Genomic DNA, 15,531 nt, shown 5'->3' on the forward strand with positions numbered 1-15,531 from the left:
GCTTGATTTAGTCCATAGTGTAGTCAGTATTATGTCCTGGTTTGGTCCTGGTTTAGTGCTTGATTTAGTCCATAGTGTAGTCAGTATTATGTCCTGGTTTGGTCCTGGTTTAGTGCTTGATTTAGTCCATGGTGTAGTCAGTATTATGTCCTGGTTTGGTCCTGGTTTAGTGCTTGATTTAGTCCATGGTGTAGTCAGTATTATGTCCTGGTTTGGTCCTATAGTTTGGCCCTTGTCATGTCCATGGTGTGTCATCGGTTTTGGTTTATTCCTCAGTTTAGTTTGTTCATCATTAAATCGATGTTTGTTCTTGGTTTAGTTTTGCTTTTACCCAATTCTACTATAAACATGCTTTATACCTGTTTATTTGGTAAAATGTTGCCTATAAAGTATTTTCAAATCCAAGTACTGCATGTTCTTTCCCACTTTGACGATCACTTAGCTAGAATCTTGCCTATTTCACGATGACGATTTCAGCATTTACATTGTGAGGCTGTGTTTTTCTCCAGTGCTGCAGGCAGAGCCAAGCCTCCTTTAGCAGCTTGCTAATGGACAGTGTTGCCATGGATGTCTGTGATGGTAATAATGAGAACGCCACTGATAAATGCACATAGGAAAACAAAGCTGACACGGTTACTGGGGAGAAGTAGTGAGTGGGCAGTGTACAGTACAGTCGTGTTGAGTAAACATCTTAATAGTACATGGTGGAATTTTACATTACCTGCAGCTCTACATCAGTACCCAGCTACTATTAGGTACTAGCGTTGGTATGGAAACATGAATTGTTACTGGAAAACATAGATAAATGGAGCAAAATGTAAACTATCTTTTCAAAAATCGACTATATGTCAGAACTATAGCATAAAACACAAAGTAAATAAAGAAAAGAACACACACACAAACATCAAAACTATGTTCTTTTGCATTTCTAAATGATTATTGTGGTATTTATTTTTGTAATTCATGAATTCAATTTTCAGAAAGTAAGGCATGGAGATAAAACTATTCAATGAATTGATTAACAAAACTGTTTTGAAACCCAATTTATTAAAAGGATTTATAAAACAGTTACTTTATTCATTTACAAATACTTTTAGGACAAACTTTTGCAGCAGAATAACCTCTCTGATTAGCTTTTACGTGGCACTCCTGGTCCTCCTGGCTAATGTAAAGCAAATAATAAACATGAACGAGTAGGGAGCTCTCTGATTGGTTTACAAGTTGCTCTAACCAATCAGAGAGCTCCTTACTACTTCTACTAGTTCTAACTACTATTTAGGTGTGTGACCCAGGCAACGCTGATTAATTATGTGGTATGATAAAAATGAGACCAATTATTACATGTAATTGAGTGTCAGTGTAGTTCTAAACCTTTTGATATGTGTCCATCACCCACAGGTTCATTTCCAGTCAAAGGAAACCAGCTGATTTCAACAAAATGAGTCACTGTGAACATTTTTCTAATACAATACACTACACGCCATCACATGTTTATGGTTGATGGCCTTCCTCCTGCTGCCATCTTCATTTACCCGGCTGGAAACGGTCACAAAAAGCCCCCTTTTGCTCGTGGTTGCATCATTATATGCAAGTTATTCAGAAGGGCCGTATTTTGTTTCCATGTCTAAGTTTAATCCAATTGACGTACATCCCATTGCTTTAACATAACCTTAGTAGGCCAGTCCACTTATAGCCCAATGAAGCCTTTGAATACACATCGGACCATTCCTCCATATAAATCAGGAGCATGTCGAGAATGCACGGAACTCCAGCGACGCGTTTCGCACATGTCCATCGAGCTATAAACGGCTAAGATGAAAACGATCTTCTAAATGGATGCGGATGGACCTTCTCTTTGCGTACGTCGTGCTGTATCCCAGAAACCGGTGGGGATATTCATAGACGGCGTGATTGGGATAACTGGGTCATCATTCCGCAGTCTAGGCTTTTGTTTGGACGTTCCTTCAGAGGTGCAAAGCGTACACCATCAGGTCCAGCAGGCAATAGTAATGACAGAACTCACACTAACCTTTTATATTATCGAATCAAATCAAGTTATGTGGGGAATTGTGCCATTAAAAGGTTTCTTAATGGGGACATATTATGCAAAATCAGCATTAATGAGCTTTTAACCTCATTACAACAGTGTTTTCTCATCATTGGTTTCCTCAAATTTGGATGATTTTGATTGATTCGTGCATGTTTGGGTAATTCTGTATTGTCCTGCCACTGAGGCTCAGAAGATTATTCTCTATAGCCGCCCTCAGATTCACTTTACTTTGGTATATTAACTGAAAAATTACGACACTGAGTTAAATATTTAGTGTTCTAAAATGTCAGGTGGAAATGTGTCTATTCATAAAAAACATGTAAATTACGATCCGCAGTTTGTTACAGCGATAACTATGAAGAGGCGGGGCTTATCACTTCTGCAGTTTTTGAACAGGAAGTCAACGTACTTGTTCCGATTACTAAGCCGTTTTAGATCAATATGACAAAATGTAAGATGGTGATTGACTTAGTTATAGTTCAATACGAAAATAAATAAAGCATACTCTCCCACTGCAAAATTTGATGATATCCAATTTTTTGAAGAAAATAAAATGAAAATAGTTTTAGATATGTATACTCAAATACTAAATAAGATATTAAAACACTCTATATTAATTTATTTATTTATGCGTCTGTCTAATCCCAAGTTCCATCGTGAAAGAAAATGGAATTCTGACAAACCATTTTTGCTCAGTTATCATATATTATTGTTTGTTTTATGTCAGTAATCTAGCAAAAGTTGGACATCTGTACATTTTAAATTAAGCGCAGTGTTTCGCCTATGAGCCCTACGTTGAGTGTGTGTAAATTATTCTGAATGCGACGGGGGACGTAATTGCTGGCGTTTATGCTAACAATGGAGAAATGAGCCCGGTGAGACGGCTGCTGAATAATTCTGTCTGTTTATAATTTCAGCTTTTACTTGATTGAGGCATTTATAATACATGAAATTGGACCCTGGTGGATAAATTTGAGGTAAAAATGGATTATTGTGATTGATTTAATTTAGCTGTAATTGTAGATGTTAAACAAACGTAAAACAAACTGGACATTCCGTACGCAGCCCAATTCGTTTTACCTCGTCTGTGTTTCTAGTTTGGTAAAAATTGTCCATGTCTGTAAAAAATGTCTGTAAACATTCCTTCAAATTGGACTGGATCTATGGTGGTCCTGTGCACATCCTCTTGTCTGTGATTTTGGCTGTTTTTGTCCGTGAATTCAACGCAGATAGATTCAAAATGTCTCTATGGCCCAGTTTGTGTCCAGATTTGAGCTAAAATAATACTATTAATTTGCTACTGGCCATTTTGTAGTTCAATTATTGTTTTTTCTACCATCTAAGGAAAAAAAAACACAAACCAAACTGCGGTAAATGTAAGCAGCTGAAGCCTCTTTGTAAAAAGTGTGGCTGCTTTTGGTTTAAAGTTTAGATCAAGGGGCTGTGTCGGTGTGGAGTGGATTGAAAGAAGCAGTTTCATAAGAGATCTGATCCGTCTGGATATCGTTCTGATTGTGATCGCAACAACGTGGTAAAGAACGAGGTTTCACACTAGAGCACAACTACATACAGCATAACTACATGCAGCGCAGGTACATGCAGCACAGGTACATGCAGCACAGGTACATACAGCACAACTACATGCAGCACAGGTACATGCAGCACAGGTACATACAGCACAACTACATGCAGCGCAGGTACATGCAGCGCAGGTACATGCAGCACAGGTACATGCAGCACAGGTACATACAGCACAGGTACATACAGCACAACTACATGCAGCGCAGGTACATGCAGCACAGGTACATGCAGCACAGGTACATACAGCACAGGTACATACAGCACAACTACATGCAGCACAACTACATGCAGCACAGGTACATGCAGCACAACTACATGCAGCACAACTACATGCAGCACAGGTACATGCAGCACAGGTACATGCAGCACAGGTACATGCAGCACAGGTACATACAGCACAGGTACATACAGCACAACTACATGCAGCACAACTACATGCAGCACAGGTACATGCAGCACAACTACATGCAGCACAACTACATGCAGCACAGGTACATGCAGCACAGGTACATACAGCACAACTACATGCAGCACAACTACATGCAGCACAGGTACATGCAGCACAACTACATGCAGCACAACTACATGCAGCACAGGTACATGCAGCGCAGGTACATACAGCGCAGGTACATGCAGCACAGGTACGTACAGCGCAGGTACGTGCAGCGCAGGTACATGCAGCACAGGTACATGCAGCACAACTACATGCAGCACAACTACATGCAGCACAGGTACATGCAGCACAGGTACATGCAGCACAACTACGTGCAGCACAGGTACGCGCAGCACAGGTACATAACACTAGAAAAGAAATGGTGTTTGTTTAAGAAATGCTAACGACATTATTTAATTAAAGGGTTTTTGTCATATTTCAATGTGTTTAGCAGTCCGGCAGTTCTGTAAATAAATAAATACATTTAAAAATACATTATAAAATACATTAAAAATAAAAGAAAATTAAATTAAATGACATTTCTTATCCCGTCTGAATGCGCACAAAAAACATCTGGTAAAACGAAGGGCTATAAGTCAATAGGTGTTTCAGGATGTCATCTCTGGTTATGTAAGATAAATCACACAGGCTAATCCATACAAACCATCTATTTCACTTTTTTACATTTTATAGAATAAATTAAACCTATAACTGAACTTGATTTTCCGAGAGAAGTTCAACAATCATTAGAAAAGACTGATAGACATCTGGCTGCTAATCTGCACCTGCACCTCTCTTACCATCAATCACTTAGTCCCTCTCTCTCACACATACCGTACGAAGTGTGTTGCCCGTGGACACAACAATACAGATACAGCGACATGTCATGGGGGCACCGTGGTCTGGTGTGGCTGTAAACTCTTTGTCGATTCAATAGGAAATGCAACTTTTTCCTTCTTCAAAACATTTCCTGTATAATTAAGCACAACTAATTCAGTCTTAAAGGAGGTTGTTGACATGGCGTCATCCCAGAAAAGTAAACTGATTGTTCTGTTAAAGTTCAAATACAGCAGCGTAGCATATATGTTATAAATTTGGGCCGTTTATTCTTCCTATTACTCCTAAAATATAATTGTTGAACAGTGAGCAGTAGAGTAGCTTTTCTGCAGTAACATTAATAGATTGCTTTCCCCACAGAGGTGTTGTATTTTTCCATTTGTTACATTTAATTTGTTTATTTTTTTCCCTCTTCCAATGCTTTTTAGCTCTTTAATCCAACTCAACGTTTTTTTATTGTTAGTTTTTTTTTACGATTCTTTGGCCCGTAAGCTCATTTGACAGGACAAAGTGGTGTGAAATGGGAATGAAACTAAGGAATGACTCATAATTCACCAAATTTCCGAGATCTGGAGTCAATCTCTCGACGCCCCACACGGCAGGCATATGTGCTCACCGCTCCAACGCCAGAGGCACCAACTCACCATTTCCAGGCGACTCAAACGTTACAGTCTTCACTCTGGACTCTGCTTCACTGCTGCTCTGCAAATAGGTGACACATTTCCTTTTGTACGGCCTAATCCAAGTGTGACAGGTCTTCAATAGACACTGACATGAAAATCCCTCCTCTCTGCTCCTACATATACCTACAGAGGATAACTTAACTCCTCTATTCTTCAAGTTTCAATCCTTAACACGTGTAATCAATAGATCTGCAAAGCCCCCTCCCCCCCCACATACAAACGTATAACAACAATCAGTGTCTTTGTCAGCTTTCAGACGCAGTAATGACTTCATAATCTTTCCGACTCGACGGTGAAAGCAGAGGACGCCGCGACTTTGGCAGGAGATGAAGAGGTGGAACTAATATTATTAATGGTGAAGCGCTTCCATTTCAGCCTGTCAGTCAAACCTCAGCACCGAGCGCCAGTAATTTTGCAGGAGCTCGGAGAGAATGTGTTTTATTGGGCCGATAAAGGAGTTGTGGGATCAGTTTTCAACCAACGGCAATATATTGATCATTCATAAGCATTTATTTATTTATTGAAACATATTGTCTCTGATTTATTGGCTTTATTTTGCATTTATCAGCGTTTTTGTCAATTTTCTACAAGACTAAAACAGGGGTTAACAAGGTGTTCAAAGCCTTGTTAACCTGATACTATCCCATGGACCAGAGCTGGGTAGAGTAGCTAAAATTATATTACTCAAATAAAATGACTCAAACTAAAAAGTACCGTAGTGACCCACCCAGACGCTTGCTCAAGTGCGAGTAACAAAGTATTTGGAGAAACTATGTATTTGGAGAAACATAAAATGTATTTAAAATCTGGTTTATGTTTCATGAGTTCATAATTAGACTGATAGAACATTAAAAAGTGCTTAGATTATTGTATTTATAAAGATAAGTACCACAAAAACTACAAATGCAAATCATACGAAGGAGAAGTACAAGAAACACAATGTTGAAACGATATTGTCAACATAAAGATCTGTCATTTGTTTATGAGAAGACTAACACAACTTTCAAGTGAGGGCAGTGTTGCTTCAAACTAACTACTCAAGTAGGAGTAAAAGGACAGTCTCAGAAAACTACTTGAGTACTTTTCCTTTAAAGTTTAAGCACGTAAATGCGATTGCCTTGAACAACCACTGTCTTTCACCACTCTGATGGCAACAGTCATTTAGGAGTCCAAGCCAAAAGAGATGACTGATTGCAAATAAGTTATATACTAATTACTTTATTGGCACCGTTGTGTCCATAGAAAATAGATCAAAAGAAAACTGCAAGAACGTATATGAAAAATGGGACTGAAAGAGTACTACGAATGTAGGCATGCACAGTCAGAAGTGTTTGTGGAGCCATTTAGGCTCAAATAATTGTTATTGTGAGCTGTAGCACACACCATAAGATCTGTATTTTCAGTCTGTACCCCCAAAACTCAAAGTACTTATTTATTTTCTAAAATTAAAATTTGACACAAAGGAAAAGGCTCAATACTCAATAGATTTTGATGTTCATGAAAATGCTTTTTAGAAAATAGAATGTCATTTTCAACACAAAAGACTAGTTCTGATAAAGACTAAAAACCTTCTTTTCTGTTCAGGAAAGGTTCAAATGTGTCTGATGTCATTTTCAGTACTGCATATCAGGGCACCACAGCCTCATTGTATTCACCTGTGGCTCTTTATAATGGTGCCTTCTTGGATAACCACATGGACTGAGGTAACACCAGATCGTTTACCAGGCCCACCGTGACAGTTGACCTCTGCACTGCTCCTGCTGTTTACTGTGAAAACAGGGGAAATGGTGGCTGTGTTTTATTACAGATATTAGTTACAGCTGGATTTCAATTTGATGTGATGTCTAAGGCTCTTTCTTTTTATCTGCAGTATTTGTTGATATGGTTTTAGTGGAACAATTTTAGACCCGGCCGGGCACAGCCCGAAAGAGCGACGTGGGGCCGCCCTCCCGTGGGCCCACCACCCGCAGGAGGATCCATAAGGGGCCGGTGCAGAGAGATCTGGGCGGCAGTCGACGGCAGGGGCCTCGGCGACCAGATCTCCAGACACAGAGACTAACTCTGGGGACATGGAATGTCACCTCGCTGGGGGGGAAAGAGCCTGAGCTTGTGCGGGAGGTTGAGCGATACCGACTAGATATAGTCGGCCTCACCTCCACGCACAGTTTGCGCTCTGGAACCCATCTCCTCGAGAGGGGCTGGACGCTCCACTTCTCTGGTGTTGCCCGCGGGGAGAGGCGGCGGGCTGGTGTGGGCTTGCTGATAGCCCCTCAGCTCAGCCGCCACGTGTTGGAGTTTACCCCGGTGAACGAGAGGGTCGCGTCCCTCCGCCTTCGGGTGGGGGACAGGTCTCTCACTGTTGTGGCGGCCTACGGGCCGAACAGCAGTGCAGAGTACCCGGCCTTCTTGGAGTCCTTGGGAGGGGTACTGGACAGTGCACCGACCGGGGACTCCGTTGTTCTACTGGGGGACTTCAACGCCCACGTGGGCAATGACAGTGACACCTGGAGAGGGGTGATCGGGAAGAACGGCTTCCCCGATCTGAACCCGAGCGGTGTTCAGTTATTGGACTTCTGTGCTAGCCACGGATTGTCCATAACGAACACCATGTTCAAGCACAAGGGTGTTCATCAGTGCACATGGCACCAGGACACCCTAGGCCGGAGGTCAATGATCGACTTTGTTGTCGTGTCATCAGACCTCCGGCCGCGTGTCTTGGACACTCGGGTGAAGAGAGGGGCAGAGTTGTCAACCGATCACCACCTGGTGGTGAGTTGGATCCGCTGGTGGAGGAGGAAGCCGGACAGACTTGGCAGACCCAAGCGCATTGTGAGGGTCTGTTGGGAACGTCTAGTGGAGCCCTCTGTCAGTAGGGTATTCAACTCGCACCTCCGGGAGAGCTTCTCCCATGTCCCGGGGGAGGCTGGGGACATTGAGTCCGAGTGGACCATGTTCTCCGCCTCCATTGTTGATGCGGCTGCTCGGAGCTGTGGTCGCAAGGTCTCCGTTGCCTGTCGTGGCGGCAACCCCCGAACCCGGTGGTGGACACCGGAAGTAAGGGATGCCGTCAGACTGAAGAAGGAGGCCTATCAGGCCACTCTGGCTTGTAGGTCTCCGGAGGTCATCGAGGGGTATCGGCAGGCCAAGCGAGCCGCGGCTCGTGCTGTCGCAGAGGCAAAAACCCGGGCCTGGGAGGAGTTCGGGGAGGCCATGGAGGAGGACTATCGGTCGGCACCAAAGAAATTCTGGCAAACCGTCCGGCGCCTCAGGAGGGGGAAGCAGTGTCTCACCAACACCGTTTACGGTGCGGGTGGAGGCCTGCTGACCTCGACTGGGGATGTCGTCGGACGGTGGAAGGAATACTTTCAGGATCTCCTTAATCCCTCAGTCACGTCTTCCGAAGAGGAAGTAGAGACCGGGGACTCGGAGGCTGGCTCATCCATCACCCAAGCTGAAGTCACTGAGGTTGTCCGCAAACTCCTCGGTGGCAGGGCTCCGGGGGTGGATGAGATCCGCCCTGAGTACCTAAAGTATCTGGATGTTGTAGGACTGTCTTGGTTGACACGTCTCTGCAACATTGCGTGGCGTTCGGGGACCGTGCCTCTGGACTGGCAGACCGGGGTGGTGGTCCCTCTGTTCAAGAAGGGGGACCGGAGGGTGTGTTCCAACTACAGAGGGATCACACTCCTCAGCCTCCCAGGTAAGGTCTATTCCAAGGTACTGGAGAGGAGAATCCGACCGATAGTCGAACCTCGGATTCAGGAGGAGCAGAGTGGTTTTCGTCCCGGTCGTGGAACACTGGACCAGCTCTATACCCTCCATCGGGTGCTCGAGGGTTCATGGGAGTTTGCCCAACCAGTCCACATGTGCTTTGTGGATCTGGAGAAGGCTTTCGACCGTGTCCCTCGGGGTGTCCTTTGGGGGGTGCTTCGGGAGTACGGGGTCCGGGGCCCTTTGCTCAGGGCTGTCCGGTCCCTGTATGACCGGAGCAGGAGCTGTGTTCGCATTGCCGGCAGTAAGTCAGACCTGTTCCCAGTGCATGTTGGACTCCGCCAGGGCTGCCCTTTGTCACCGGTTCTGTTCATAATTTTTATGGACAGAATTTCTAGGCGCAGTCGGGGGTCGGAGGGTGTCCGGTTTGGGGACCACAGGATCTCATCTCTGCTGTTTGCAGACGATGTTGTCCTGATGGCTCCATCAAACCCGGACCTGCAACATGCACTGGGACGGTTTGCAGCCGAGTGTGAAGCGGCTGGGATGAGAATCAGCACCTCCAAATCCGAGGCCATGGTTCTCGACCGGAAAAAGGTGGCTTGCCCTCTCCAGGTGGGTGGGGTGTCCTTGCCCCAAGTGGAGGAGTTCAAGTATCTCGGGGTCTTGTTCACGAGTGAGGGAAGGATGGAGCGTGAGATCGACAGGCGGATCGGTGCAGCGGCTGCAGTGATGCAGTCGCTGCATCGGACTGTTGTGGTGAAGAGGGAGCTGAGCCGAAAGGCAAAGCTCTCTATTTACCGGTCGGTCTACGTTCCTACCCTCACCTATGGTCATGAGCTTTGGGTAGTGACCGAAAGAACAAGATCGCGGATACAAGCGGTCAAAATGAGTTTCCTCCGCCGTGTGGCTGGGCGCTCCCTTAGAGATAAGGTGAGGAGCTCGGCCACACGGGGGGAGCTCGGAGTAGAGGCGCTGCTCCTCCACGTCGAGAGGAGCCAGCTGCGGTGGCTCGGGCATCTGTTCCGGATGCCTCCTGGGCGCCTCCCTCGGGAGGTGTTTAAGGCATGTCCCACCGGGAAGAGGCCCCGGGGAAGACCCAGGACACGCTGGAGAGACTATGTCTCTCGGCTGGCCTGGGAACGCCTCGGGATCCCCCCGGAGGAGTTAGAGGAAGTGTCTGGGGAGAAGGAAGTCTGGGAGTCCCTGCTCAGACTGCTGCCCCCGCGACCCGGCCCCGGATAAAGCGGCAGAAGATGGATGGATGGATGGAATTTTAGATCATTTTATTCTCAGCTCTTTATTCTGTTTTATGTTGAGCTGTGAGCCTTTTGTTCCTGTTGGTTCATGCGTATATGGAGGACCCAAGCCCTTTGGAGATTATTTAAAAGATTATTTAATACAGAATTATTAATTGCTACATTAATTGATAAATGCTTCTATTGGAGCACCTTTTAAAACATAGATCAGTATATCATTGAATATTTAAGTAATTTACAAAAAAGAAAAAAACCTTTTTGTTCTTTTTGTTCCCCTAACAGCCCTCTAATGAGCCATATATCCTATTGTTAGCTGGTTGTAGTTCCCTGATCACTGATGAGTACCAGATTAGCATCAGAATGGCCAGGGCTGATCCTGTCCCAAGGCTTCAAAATGTTGCTGAAAATGATGGCTAAATTTAACCTTAATCCTACATTTTTTGTTTATAGAGGGACTCTTTTTAACAATGTCCAGGAGACTTTTCTACAATGGAACACTTCGGGACAAATGAGGCATTACACTGACCTAAATTGCTAAATGTTTTCCTGATATGATTTGTTAATTAATAAATCATAGCTTTTACAAAGTAATACATTATGTTTTAAAACAGTTTTAATTAAGGTCTTTGTTAATCAGTTTATCAAATCATCTTTTTAAAATTAGTTGAATTAAAGCATCTGCAAATAAATGTATTAAATCGTCTTTTAATCAAATTCTAACAATAAAGCATTTGTTCAGTCATCATCAAATATTCTGTTAAGGACTGGAGAAAAAGATTCAGATGTAGTCAGATGTGGACAGTGTTTTTAGACTCATTCTCAATCTGTGGATCTAGTCTGAGAACCCAGATATTTATCCTAATGTAAGCCCCGCCCACCAGGCAACTGAATCTTCCTCTACAATGGAACACTCCTGGACGGATGAGGGATTACTTTTTATTAAAGCTTTATCCCATTTAACGTGGCACGCAACATATTATCCCACAATGCTTAGCTACAGTACCATGGAGTGTGATGTGGGTCAGATAAATGTTAATGCCTCGTCAGGCCAGATACTGCAGCATCAATTAATCAAACTAGAACAAGAACATTTCATTTGAAAAAGGAGACAGAATTCATTTCCGGAGACTTTCAAGACAAACGATCAATTACAAGCGCTGTTAAATCTGTCATGTTGTTATTTTAAAGATAATTTCTATAATCACATCCTCAACTGTTATTCATTTTGTCATAACGTGCACGAGCCTAGTTTGTTCCCCAAGTTCTGTTTCTTTCATCTGTAACCATGGCAGTGTCTATAAAAATCTGGCAGTAGTCGGCGTGTGTGACAAAGTGCTGATTGGGAAGTATTGTTGAGTCGGTGCGCACAGTAGTGTCTCTCATCGCGCGCCGCTAATGGGCAGGTAAGACAGCGACTCGGGCTTCCTCTTAAACCATCAAACACGGGAAAAGAAGGGCCTGTTCCAACACGGAGACACTTCACTTCCTCGAACGACACTCCCCCCCTCCACTCACGCACACATAAAACACACACACACTCGTAAACTACACAAAGTGACAAAATGGATGGTAAGGTTTTGACCCCGTGACCTCTGACCCCTGACTGCTTTTGCGGAAAGGTCGCGCTCACCTGTCTGTCGCCTGCGTGTCTGCAGATCTGAACGAGTGCGGGCTGAAGCCGAGGCCTTGTAAACACAGATGTATGAACACGTACGGGAGCTACAAGTGCTACTGCCTCAACGGATACATGCTGATGCCGGACGGGAGCTGCGCAAGTGAGTCGCACACACGTCTTATTTTGCTTTAAGGGGGCCATAGCAACATATTGTTTTCAGTGTTTCCTTCCGTACGTTCCCCCATTACGACACGAACAGCTCTGTCAGTTGTATGTTCAAGGTAAATTTGGTCGATCCAGTACCTGCAGTGTAAAGCGCCTGGGAACGCTTACCGTATCTACTGGACTATAAGTCGCACTAGCACCCAAATGCATAATAGAGAAGAAAAAACATATATAAGTTGCACTGGAGTATGAAATGCGGCTGCAAGTGTGAAAATAACAAATAATATCACATATAAGTATATAAATATAAGTATAAGTCAAACCCCGGCCAAAACTATGAAAAAAGGTGCTACTTATAGTCCGGAAAATACGGTATATTTCTTCTTCTTGAAACGACCAACTCTAAGCAAAATATATATTATTAAAGTATGAAAAGTGCGTAATTTCTCTCTGTATTAAACTTTACACTTCACGAAAGCTGTATCTTCCAACTTTTCTGTTTAATTATGGCCTATTTTTGTGAATTGTAATTTTGATGGGTGCGATTTGAATTCTCGAACACCAAAATCAAACAGTTCCACATGTATGCAGCCCGATGTGGAGCTGTGAACACTTCTGTTGGTGCGTTTCTAGATTGATTTGCTTGATGGGCACCAACAGAAACGGTGAGTACAAATGTCCACCTCACAAAGAACAGACGGACCCATGTTGGGCGTCAGGAGCGGGCACAAGTGTGGACATGTCTGATCTTGATGTTTGGAGGCTCGAAGATAAAATAAAAAGCCAATCAATTTAGTAAAAGAAGAAGCTACTTTTATAGAGAGAACACAAACGAATGTATTGTTTTTTAACGACCGCCCTGTGCTCTGAACTCACATCTCCCTCAGGCAGCGCTCACAGTCCTAAGAAACCACATTGATTTTGTTTCGTTTCACAGCTGACATCACTAAATTCAGTCTTTTACATTTTTTATAGCAGATATTTATGGATGAAATATGTTTTTTGGTCAGTTATTATTACGGCTATAATAACCATAACCGAATGACTCAATTTGAAGCTTTTACATTGCTGTGTTACTAAATTTAACAACCCACATTTGGCGACGTGAAAGGAGACAAAAAAGTACCGTAGTTTCCATACTATAAGGCGCACTGTTAATGAATGGTCTTTTTGCGCGCATTAAGTAAAACAAAACGTGTACCACACAAAATCGCTTCGAGGTCAGTAAGCACAACCAGACTTAATCCATATATTAGGCACACTGGATTATAAGGCGCACTGTCGTTTTTTGAAAAAATTAAAGGCTTTTAAGTGCGCCTTATAGTGCGGAAAATACGGTACATTTTAACACCCAAAATTCCAAAATGAATAATTAAACCTTGTGCGTGTATCCTTGTTGATTCGTTTTCACCCCGCTCAGTTGATCGTCTGATGAGGTCACGCTCTGGTACATTAAATAATGAATTAAACAGTTTGCACTTTAATTAGATGCAAGTTCAGAAAAGAAGACACAAACATCTGGAATCAGCACATCTCCTTCATCCTCTTTGTTTTGAGCCGAATTCTCAGTTCCAGCGCGCTCATTGTGAAGTGCATGCAGATTTGATACGGAGCACATACTGTATGAAAGGTCCTGTGATAGACTGTTTTGATTAAAGCCTGTGCTCATTCAACTTATTGTGACGGGCCCGCCGTGGCAGAGCCCCCCGCGAAGAACCCTGAGAGACCTGGAATGAAAAATGTGAAAGGAACCCACCTCCACACGCTGTCTGCTTATTAGCTGCCCTGAGGTGCAGAACCAGAGCTGAGGCATGCACTCGTCACCACATGAAAGCGTTTTTCTTTCCAGTGTTACTGCTCAAGCCGCTGTATATTTTTGATATTATACTATTTATCACCCTGTAAGAAAACATACTCAAACGATTTAATGCAAGAATGATGGGAAGTAAAGCACATATTCAGCGGTTTAGAAGAGAAGCATCTGTGCAAGAACTGGACATGATTTGTTATGGAAAATTGATGTTTTCTAACAATGTCCCTTCATCAAAAATCTCAAATTATATTGTGATTGGTTCATGCTTGAAGAGGCGGGGCTTCTCTGTACTTCAGTTTTTAACAGCACATGAGGTTTGTAATAAGACAACAGAATCTTTACCATTTCTGAGTGTTCTTTTGCCACTTTAAACATTTATCAGTGTTAAAGGGGCACTATGTAGTTTTACTTTTAAACGTGCCATAACATGCTTTTTTTCACGTTTCGTAGTCTATCCTAAGTGTATAATTGATAATAATAAGTGTATTGTGTATTTGCGATAAGGATTTGGCGCAAAGCAGACAGGGAAACGGGCGCGCGCTTCTTCACACGCTCTCCTCCGGGGCCGCGCACTGGACTGGCTTTCCAAAATCTCCCGCAGGATTTTGACAAAAAATTGCTTCACGCGCTCTCATCTTTTGACTTAATACCGCTTTTTTATATTTGATTTAATGCTATTTTGCGTTATCGACGATACTTTATAAAAAAAAAATGAGATAATAATTTATTTTATTTATATTGTAGAAATCAATAATCTTAAGTACGGCAGATCCGTAAACCAAGTAATAAAATAACTGCGGCCTAAACGGCATTAAACTGATCTCCATAGAGGGAAGCAGGTGACATCACAGTTACAAGGTCTTTTCTTTCCATTGAAAACACCTGTAAATCATTCCATTTGATTGTGTTTTAATACGGGGGAAAAAGATTAATACTGGGTTAAAAACAGCTTTCCGGTAGGTTCCAATTCTGCTGCGAAGGACATAAAAACATTCACATGAAGAGCAGATCACAAAACACCACGATCCCCTCACATTACACCGTCGCTTCAGCCAAAAACACTCTGTAAGCCTTTTTAAAATGGCCCTCAGAGCTGCTTGCCCTCAGTATTTAATATATATTTTTTGCACTAGCTGCACATTGTGTTAGATTTAAGGCTTTTTTCTTTGCTAAAGCTATTTATCTCATTTTTTTTATTGCCTGCTCTTGCTCCTGCTGTTCTTGAACTGTGCAACACATTCATTTAATGGGGGCTCTCTTCTCTTATAAAGGACCAGAGCCAGGTGCAGGTGTGGAAAAGTGTTCCTACCGCAGTATCGCCCGCATTTAGAAATATGATTCAGAAAAGTGACACACAAAAGAAAAATAATTCACATATTGCAAT

The 15,531-nt window shown here is 43.2% G+C and overlaps 1 protein-coding gene across 2 annotated transcripts in view; it reads left to right on the top strand.

Moving 5' to 3' along the window:
* The window catches only part of npnta (nephronectin a), a 103,960-nt gene that overhangs the window by 48,883 nt on the left and 39,546 nt on the right, over positions 1-15,531 (top strand). For both annotated transcript variants that reach the window (XM_072462331.1, XM_072462332.1), the window contains one exon: positions 12,210-12,329. In XM_072462331.1, coding sequence (XP_072318432.1) covers positions 12,210-12,329 — 120 coding nt within the window. The remainder of the gene's footprint in view (positions 1-12,209; positions 12,330-15,531) is intronic.

This window comes from Eucyclogobius newberryi, unplaced genomic scaffold (assembly GCF_026437365.1).
Source record: "Eucyclogobius newberryi isolate DKJ021-1_F unplaced genomic scaffold, fEucNew1.0.hap1 SCAF_4, whole genome shotgun sequence".
In the NCBI taxonomy this organism is placed as follows: Eukaryota; Metazoa; Chordata; class Actinopteri; order Gobiiformes; family Gobiidae; genus Eucyclogobius; species Eucyclogobius newberryi.